This window comes from Montipora capricornis, chromosome 8, assembly GCF_036669925.1.
Source record: "Montipora capricornis isolate CH-2021 chromosome 8, ASM3666992v2, whole genome shotgun sequence".
NCBI classification, from domain to species: Eukaryota; Metazoa; Cnidaria; class Anthozoa; order Scleractinia; family Acroporidae; genus Montipora; species Montipora capricornis.
The window spans coordinates 50,809,202-50,819,201 of NC_090890.1; the positions used below are offsets into that span (position 1 = coordinate 50,809,202).

The 10,000-nt window shown below is 39.8% G+C and overlaps 1 protein-coding gene across 1 annotated transcript in view; it reads right to left on the minus strand.

The window, feature by feature from the left end:
* Positions 1-347: 347 nt before the first annotated feature.
* Positions 348-10,000, minus strand: part of LOC138060652 (sorting nexin-14-like) — a 38,329-nt gene continuing 28,676 nt past the window's right edge. Inside the window, exons 26-39 of the mRNA XM_068906487.1 lie at positions 9,957-10,000; positions 9,753-9,864; positions 8,787-8,827; positions 8,479-8,558; positions 8,335-8,365; positions 8,164-8,195; positions 7,015-7,040; positions 6,753-6,809; positions 5,893-5,986; positions 3,964-4,034; positions 3,840-3,870; positions 2,424-2,580; positions 1,858-1,914; positions 348-622 (exon numbers count right to left, since the gene is read on the minus strand). The exon at positions 9,957-10,000 is cut by the window's right edge and continues 72 nt beyond it. Coding sequence (XP_068762588.1) covers positions 581-622; positions 1,858-1,914; positions 2,424-2,580; positions 3,840-3,870; positions 3,964-4,034; positions 5,893-5,986; positions 6,753-6,809; positions 7,015-7,040; positions 8,164-8,195; positions 8,335-8,365; positions 8,479-8,558; positions 8,787-8,827; positions 9,753-9,864; positions 9,957-10,000 — 875 coding nt within the window. The 3' untranslated portion in view covers positions 348-580. The remainder of the gene's footprint in view (positions 623-1,857; positions 1,915-2,423; positions 2,581-3,839; positions 3,871-3,963; positions 4,035-5,892; positions 5,987-6,752; positions 6,810-7,014; positions 7,041-8,163; positions 8,196-8,334; positions 8,366-8,478; positions 8,559-8,786; positions 8,828-9,752; positions 9,865-9,956) is intronic.

The following is a 10,000-nucleotide window of genomic DNA, read 5'->3' on the forward strand; positions in this document are numbered from 1 at the left end:
ATGTTAATGATGTTCTTGTCATGCTAATCAGTAATAATTTACATAAGAAAAGTACTGAGGTTCCTATCAGCCTCACTTTCATTCATAAGCCCGTTAACTGAGCAAAGCACACAACTGTAAAATGGACTATTTGATTCAGTATTAACCACTTCAACCATTCAGGGGAAAGATGATTATCGGTCGAATAATTCTTTCAGGCTGAAGGGTGGTTGCGTAAACGCGAGTTTCGTCACAGGGCAGAGGTCTCTCGGCCCAGCAAGAACGAATGAAGAGGTCTATGTTAACATGAAAGAAAATAGAAGAAAGAGGGCCTTGAAATAATTATCTTTGCCAGAACTAAAACAGACGACTTTTCACCGGCTTTATTTCACTGAATAATCTTTACAAAAATAATTTATTTGTCGTGAAACTTTGGAGTTACACGTTAGAAAGATTTCGCTCTGTGGAAGCATTTTCTTATCATTACATTTGTACACGAGTTTGAAAATATATTTCTCCATATTCCTTAGACAATTTTTATCTCGACACTCCGGTCAACCCTTGTTTGTGTTTGCTGGGACACCGAGTTGTTTCTGAGCCGTCACGAGTGACTTGAAAGATCGTCTGCCGGGAAAAGCTCGCTCTGAAAACAAAGAAACGACCCTTTAAAAACTGAAAAACAACGACAATAACTGTATCCTTCGTTTAGAACAACTTTGGGCATCTGACGACGCAAGGACTATATTGAGATGTAGCATCACGTTCACTGAAAACGGGCTAAAATTTGAATTTTCCCAAAAAATCAAAGAAACTTGTTAGATTTTAGCCTGTTTAGTTTCTCTCCAGTTATCTACAACTTCTCAAAAGAGAGAGAGAGAGAAGGAAGAAGACAAGGGACTCGAGTTTATAAATGGTTTTATGACAAGTCGCAGTCAGCGTTTGCCGTTTCACGATGTGGCTAAATCTCTCGGATCAGTTCAACTTGTTAACGTGTCAAACCTTGGTTCCTTTCATTCTTACTAGCACCTACTAAAAAAAAAAAGGTAAAGTCCGCTACGAGCCTAGAAGGCCCACCAGGCCAGCACTTATCTCCGGTTTCCGTAGCATGAAGCGACTAGGAGTATTTCTACTCCCTCCTGGATGGGATGCTAGTCCATCGCAGGGTTACCCCCGGCATTTTCGTCGCTACCCATTTATACACCTAAGTGGAGAGAGGCACCGTGAGAGTAAAGTGTCTTGCCCAAGAACACAACACAATGTCCCAACAGTTTCGAAGAAAGCCTGGAAAAAATCCACGCCGCTAGAACGGCCCCGTTAAAGCCTGGATGTTAAAAATAAGGCAAGTTCTAGGTCTGGGGCCGGTCATCTTCAGAGTCAAGTGATTTGTGTAATGTCAGTAGATACTACAAAAACTCCGGTCGTAGACGTCATTGGTCAACTTATTCGTGATGTTATTGGAGACGAATAACTTGACCAATGACCGGAGTTTTTATAGTATCTACTGACGTTACACAAATCATTTGACTCTGAAGATGACGTCAATCAATATCATCTCAAACAGTCCTTCTCAGGACTACACTCACCCAGACGATCGTACTTTACTTAGGGTGCGTTCGATTGACCCAATTCCGGAATAAGAATACCTGGAGTGATGATTTAAAACGGTATGTCTGGCGCTTTTGAAGCAATAAGGATGATAAAGATATGTTTAAAATAGCATTTTAGCAAGTGTTTGATAATTTTAATGTGAATCTCCGTAAAAACGAAGGATTTCTAACTTGTATTCCATGTATTCCTATTCCGGAATACCGTCAATCGAACGCGCCCTTAATTGTGATACGACTCTTGGGTTCAAACCATTTACGATTTTAAAAATACCTCCTTCAGTTCCGGAAAAATCTCTCCCATCACGCAATCAAGTAAAACATATGTCAGCTAAAAGATTAGAAAAAAGGTCAACCAAGAACTGAGTAATTGAAACGTTTAGAGCGATTTTCAAAGTAATTAGCGAATTGCTTTGGTTTTTCATTACTTCACTCAGTGATTGGTTCAAAGTTTTCGCGCCACTTTTTCAACCAATCAGAGGTGAAACAGAAACCAATCGTGGCTCGCGCGTGCACGTTTTCCCGCGCTTTGTGTCGGCTACGTGTAATTACTTCGAGTTTTGATTGGTTTATTGGATTGTCTCCGTCCTTTTTGATTGGCCAAGGCAATTACTTTGGTTTTGGTTTTACAACACTCGATTGAAATTCGCTCTAAACGTTATAATAAAGATGATACTCCTGTAATGGAAAAATGGTGCAGGGGGAGGAAGGGGGGGGGGGGGGGGTGAGTAGGTAGCTAAACCAAAAGAAAGGAGTTTGCGACATAAATCCACAAACAAAGGGTGGGGTGCTAAGAAATAGAACAGCTGAGGTGAAGAACAAATAGAATAAAAAACCGACCTGCTTATTTAACCTTGGTTGCTGTAGAAGTTCAAACAACGAAGTGATTCCTGCTTTGTGTCGGTCAGTACCCATAACGCGCACGGCCGGGTCTGGTATGAAATCTAGCATTTCTTTCAGCGTCTGCTCTCTCCTCTCTAACTTTTGCGTGTCCGTTCTGTGGAGATCAGCGGTCTTTACATTATGGCACAAAAGACTAAGAGAGCGCGGAGTTAGTCGTTCTGAGCATGCGCATAAAACTTAATTTCCGAACCCAATGCGCATGTTTAGGACTGAAAACTCGTACTTGTGGTCGTACTGGTTTTCAACCTTAAAATCACTATTGAAAAAAAATAACCAAGAACACGGAACACAAAGATCAAACAGACTGATGGAATTTGACGCTTTAGCATTAGCATATTGGTTCTTTTTTGTTGGAGCAATCACACTATTTGGGATAAGGAAGTAGGAGTAAATTTCTTAGAGGGCTTTTAAAATTGTGTATGCCTTACAGCTAGTCACCCGCAAATTGTGCGACTTGTGCATATTTTTGGCAAAATTGCATAAGATGGTAATGGCGCCCGGTCATGTTCTGAGAAGCGTTGTACTTTTTCTAATATTCTACATCTTTATCAAGTCTCATTTAACTCACAACACAGATTAAATTGGGCTAAGCCCTTTTAACCATGGGTAAATAACGTTTCCCCACGAGCAAAGACGTTTATATGTGTAACCGCTTTCCCTAGACCGAAACTGCCCTAGGGTTATTTCCACGGATACATCAAAAAGAACAAAAGAACTTCCCATGACAGTTCCTAAACTGAAAAGTACGGTTTATCTGTTCCCTGAAGTTGATTGGCCCCAATCATAAAGCAGAACGTAGCTAATACACGAGGATCCCTAATTATATTAATTATACCCTATTACTTTACTCTGAGGGGAGTCTTACTGTGTAACCGCATCCCCAAGTGAGGGTAACATGAAACCTGAGATGAACCAAACCCAAACCATTTACCCTCCGGAAGGCCCCAAACCCAAGGTGTGTGTAACCACAACTAACACGTGCACTGTTGGTGGGGGGGAAGGGGGGGGGGGGGAAAGGCGCTCTCCAGTCATGTGACTGCTATGTAACCACTTACCGTTATTCAAACTGACTCAGTGAAGTTTGAGCGATTTAACCAAACTGTTTGTCAATTGAGTGAATTTTAATTGCATTCTAAGTATTTTTACCCCGTTTATTAGAAAGCTACTATTTTGTGGGTGCTCCATTGAGAGGTTGCATTTTGATCGGATAAACCAAATCAAATGCTGGAAATACACCAATTACCTTCTTTTTTAAAATGCTCCGTGCTACCTAACTTATTAATCAGTACAGTTACAGTTAAACTAAAACCTTAAATATATGTAAAACAAACCAGAAAAAACATAAGAATTTACCTTGGAGGATCTTGATCAAAGAAAATGGCGTCTGAGAAGAGACAGAAGAAAGGTATAGGAACGTTTCAATTCCAAAACAAATTCTCTCAAAATCTTCTTCCCAAGTTATTTTGGAAAAACCTACCTCTAAGGAGATGAATAATAATAACGACCCGATGTTCACTCGTTAACAAATCCACTTTATGAGCTAGGTATCTGAAATATAAAGAAAAACGCGTCAGCGCAAAACAATCTCCTACTTGGTTCGTCACGCAACGGTCCGACAAGTCTTGTGTCACGCAACGCTCCATTGAGGCATCACGAGATAAAATGGCTCGAGTAAGCAAACAAGCGAAGAAAAAATTTAAACTAAAGTTAAACATGTAATCCAGTATCGATCCAGTGAAGTCGTAAACGAACACTTGCGGTGTGCTGCAGAACTTACACTGGCTGAAGTGACGCAATTATCAACTTCTTTAGCAATTTCAATACCACTACAAATAGTGAGAAGCTGTTTCTTCCTGTGCACTCCACATTCGCTTTTTCGCTGAATCTTTTTCTTTAGAAATACGTGATTCGTTGCTCGCGCTCGCCATTTTTCTCAGGCGAATGGACGTGCGCAAAAGGAAGTCTGGCCTATTATAACAAAACAAGTGCATGCGTAGGAGCCGTTCACGGCTTGAGGAAGCCGCGAGCAGACATATACGAACACTTTCACGTCCAAGGTAAGCCGCGGCCAAGATAAGCACAGCCCAAAACCTCTACGCCAGGATAAGCCGCGGCTTGAGCTAGCTGCGGATAGAGTAAGCCGTGAACTTCGATTTTGTACCATTTGAACGGAGTGTTCGCGTCTTACGTAAGCCACGGCCAGAGTAAGCCGCGGCTTATTTTTTCTCGTATAAACGGCCCTAATGTCACTTACTGGCCAGTTCACAAGAAGAAGTTAGTTCCTAAAGAAATGGCGGTGCTCCGTCGGTGGGAAAGTAAAACACGAAAATTTGGTTTTATCACTCAGGCGAGTTGATAAATGTCAGATTACCTTGGAAACGATTCAGTGACCGACGTTTTGAGCGATAGCCCATCGTCAGAGCGAATTGAGAGTTGTTTGAGATTAGTAATGGTAATAAAACTGAGTCCAATTCGGTCTGTAATCATACGAGTGACAACAAAATGCGCGGTCGTCCAATTTGTTTATCACGAGAACGATTACACAGAATGATTAAAGACTGAAATGGACTCCACTCATCCCTGTTACCCATTAATCATAAAAATTACAATTTCCGAGAAAAGAAGAAGAACCAAGTTATGAAAGAAAGGGAAAATTTGCATTGACATCCTGACAAATGAGGCGCAAATTGTTTTATGTCGCTCTGAAAGAAAGAAAGAAAGAAAGAAAGAAAGAAAGAAAGCCCCGATTTAGGAGTCTGTACACTGTTTCTATGGTGATTGAAAACAACGTTGTGAATGGTTGATTTAAACTACAACTTTGAATATGATTGGTTGATTTAAAATACAACTTTGAATGTGATTGGCTTATTGAACTGTCCGATAACAACTTGGCAAGTGAATTAGTGGAAATAAGGAGTTTCTTAAACCAATCACAATCGAGGAAATTGTAATTTGTTATGATTATTACAGGAAGTGGGGGAGTTATGCTATTATTGGAGACATAGTAACGAGAAAGCACAATTTATTAATTCAACTAACCACGTTTTATTTCTGCTTCCGCGTTACCATGTCTCCACTGCTGGAATAGCCTCGCCTCTTCCAATATAAATTCCTCAATTCGCTCTAATGACAGGACCGCGGAGTACGTTTAAAAGTGTGTGTGTGTGTGGGGGGGGGGGGGGGGGAAGGAGGGGCTGGGTTTTGGTATAGATCACGAAAGTGTGAGGGGAGGGGGTAGAGGTTTAGGAGAAAACAACACCGCACACACACCCCCACCCCAGCCCCTCCCTTTCCGCGGTCCCCGAATGAAGAACTACGCTTGGAACGTTAGCCACTCAATCCTCTCACGGAGGTAATCCGACATTTGTCGACTCATTTGATGAAACAAATGTTTGTGTCACAGTACCCGTCTGCGTAGGTATCCAGTGTATGCTGAAAAGCCACTTTTCCACACACTAATAAACTGTACAGAAAGGACGGCACTTTGAATAGACGATGAGCTACAACAAAGCAAAAGGGTTATATAGCGGTTCTCGTAACGTATAATGTGATTGGCTCGCTACCCTAACCAAAAACAAAAGACTAAACAATTAAAACAATGACTTACACTTAAAGTGCCCCTGTGACCAAAATATCAATTCATATTTTTCTTTGGATTTCAAAACTATGTTAACAAAACACTAAGTGACCCACGTTTTAAGCCTTGATTTCAAAAAGACACCTCTTTATTTTAACTGTAATTTTCCTATTTAATGGTCCGCCATTACTAACATTATGTTCTTGAGAGAGCTGGATCGAGGAGAAAATGACGTCAAAGGCTCACTAGTTTAAGAATGCAATACGTGTGTACGCCGCAGAATTAATATGCAGCACGGGGGTTTTGGGCTTTCAGGTGTTAAGTAAACACACTTTCAAAATCTGAAGGAAAAAAGGAAGTGGTTTTTTTTTATCACAGGGGCACTTTAAAACAATAAGCTGATTACAATACCAAAAAAAAAAAACAACAGGTTAAGAGAGCTGCCTGGTATACAGCTACGGGATAAGTAACCAGACCTTTGCAGAAAAGCGAGTCTAAAGTTGACCAAACTCGTTATACAGTTAACGGCACTGTTACAACGTTCATAGCAGTTTCATTCTTTGATAACTGACACAATTTGCCAAATCAAAGTAGAGACAATCACGAAGTGATTACAATTGCCCGAATTTATAGCAGGTATGGCATTCTCCCGTCCGTCGCTTTTATCATCACTAAGAACTGTTACCTACCAAGAAAAAGAATATAGTCCGTTGCACCGGTCACTTCCAACTGAGGTTTGCCTGATGCTGCAAATTATCATGAAATACGTACGCATGAACAATTCAACGAGCAAAAACATCGGCGAGAAAGCCATGACAGAGAAGGTCGGTACAATACGTAGCCTCCTTCACGGGAGGGACGAACCGAGCCTAAAAACGGCTGCGAAGGAGGCTATACAATATGCCCCACAAGAGTCAACAAAACAATCCACTCTGCAATCCACAGTCTTACCTTCTGCTTTGAAACGTGTGCTACTCCTAACAAGAAAAAAAGTAAAAAATGATGGGATAATACAGACCGAGCTGGAATGTAGTAAACTTGCACAAAATGAAGCGTTTGCCATAGTAATCAGATAGCTTTCGCTTGCGCACGTTGTGATTACTTCTACTGTAGATTACCGTCTTCCTACTTTTAACTACCAAGTTATGCGTCACCTATAAGGCAACATGCTAAGCTGCGATTGGTTGGTTTTCAACCACTGGGATTGGTGCAACAAAAATTACAGATGAGCAATCCTGGTTTACAAGTGACACTTAAGGGCGTTCGCGCCCATTGCTACTGCGTATTTTTTCGCGCATGTCACGCATTTTGGGCGCGAACGTCCTTAAGCAGTCAGCCTCGTCGTCTGATAGTGCCTAGAAGTACACAGTAGAGATGTGACCACATCATGTGACAAACCCAAAAAACTGAACTGAAAATTATTGTACTTTAGCACGTCTAATCATCAAAAAATTAGTGGAATTTTTTTTTCTTGAAGAAGTTCAACACTATAAAATAAACGTTTTAAAAAGTGCTACTATGAGTAAAAATATCAATTTTTCTTTATTCTTTGGATTCGTTCAAAACTATACGTTCAAACAGTAAGTGACCCAAGTTTTAAGTCTTGATTTAAGAAAGACACCTGTTTATTTTCGCTGGAATTTTCCAATTTAATGGTCCGCCAGTACTAACTTTAAAATCTTGAGAGAGCTGGATCGAGGAGAAAACGACGTCAAAGACTCAATAGTTTAAGAATGTAATGCGTGTGTATGCGGCTGAATTAAAATACAGCACGGGAGTTACGGGCTTTCAGACTCTTAAACTCGTGTTTTGCGTATATAATAAGCTGCGTTTACACGTTGAAATTTTAGGCTAGCGAGTAAATGACGCCACTTTTCTCTAGATCCAACCCTCTGAGGTCCAATCGATCAGTTTGGAACGTGAGTAATGGCGGACCGTGAAATCCAAAACTTACACTCAAAGTATACAACCTTTGTATAAAAATCAAAGCTCAAAATTTTGCCAATCATGTGTTAAGCAATCACACTTTCAAAATCTGAAGAAAAAAGGAAGTGATTTTTATCATAGTAGCAATTTCAACTAAAATAACCAAGTACTTACGAGCTTTTCCTTCTTATGGGATAAAGCCCCTCCTAAGAACAAGAAACAAAGATAATAAATTGGATCAGTGTGGGGGAGAGTTCATTTACAGATAGCAACCAGTTATCAGGTTGCCATGGAAGAAAGGAAACGAAAATTAATGTTAAAAAATGTTTAAGATATCTGAAACACCTCAGTGCGCTTTGATTGTTCTAGGAGGCCCCTGCAAAAGCGAAAAAAAAAAACTTTCAATTAGTAAGTAAGCCACTTATTGTTTAATTTAATTTTTCTATACAAATATACTCAAATGTGCTGAAAACAATGATTATTACGTACTTGGGAAGAGGTTTTCGTTTTGTTGGTTCCACTGTAGAGGACAAAAACGCCTGTAGAAAAGAATCAAGGTTCTGTCCTCTCTGAAAAGAAACGTTAATTGGACAATTTTAGGGCGCAGAATTTGACATACTACACTGAAAGAAATGCGAGATATGACAACTCATTCACGTGAACACGTAATCACTTGGAAGCCACAAAAGTATCCTTGGAAACCATAAGCTGAATTGTTACATGATGCCAGGGCTACTATCAAGTCATAAAACTCATTCCTTAAGAGGGAAGAAAAGATAAATATGAATCTTACTAACCTCTTTCTTGAGTATAGTTGTCATGGACTTGATTTTCTTCCCTGTGTGACAACATGTAGAGTAAGGAAAGAAACATATTCTGCTCCCACAATCTCTCTCCACACATATCTGTTACATAGAAACCTATGGGCAAACTATTGTCTTAAAAATAAAATGTGGCGTTACGTTTGCAGTCAGTGAGTGAAGCATGGCAATTAGATTCGCTTTGACGTAGGGTGAAACTCTAAACGTCAATTTTTTGACCTGCCTGGTAGTAGAGTACTTGCGTAATTTTAAATCTAAAAACTAGGCCTATTTCAGTTCTTAGGTATCCACTATAACAAACATGTTAAAAAAACAAATTAAAAGCAGCAAGATAATATAATTACTTATTATAATAGACTCATCAGAATATCGCGTTTCTGATTGGTCAATGACGAATGCATAAATAGGTAATAGAGTGCAATACAAAAGTTGTCATGGAAACACAGCGATGAAAATTTTGTCGAGTAATAAGTAAAAAATCGTATGAATTTGCTCCTCCATTTGGTGATTAATGGTCGGTCGTAGTTCTCAGAACATTACTCGTGCCCATATATGTCACGAAATGCACTCGCGTTCATACGATTTTCTACACTTATTAGCCACAATCAATGTTTTTATTTTCCCTTGGGACTTACAATGGTCCCAAGAGAAACTGGAAACAATGCTTATGCAAGATTTTCTTGATACACGATCGTATTTCCTACCAGCCAATCAAAACGCGCGTCTGACAATCAATCTGACCAATCAAAATTCGTGTGAAGTCACAGCTGTGTTTACATACTCTCATCTAAACCCAGCTATTGACCAATGAGAGTGCGCGTACTATCCTAATTATTTTATAACCAAAAGTTATTAAATTTACATCTCTTTTCCCAGTTTCCATTGAGGACAAAAATTTCCTGTACAAGAAATAGTATTTACAACGTGTCCCAGTAGCCTTACCCGCTATATCACCGACTTTTTCCGGACCAAACATTTGACTGAATTCTTTGTCAGGCGAAAGAAAGTTAAAAAGCAACGCACTTCCTTTAAGTAGTGGGTTGGAACATAAATACTGAAAAAAACAACAACAACAATTTTAAAGGATTGCAAATTATATTGACGGCATGTGATGCTGTGCGTTGCGACGTCTGTAATCTTTACTACCTGCAAATATTTCTCAAATTGTACGCGGCAGGCCTCAAAGTAAT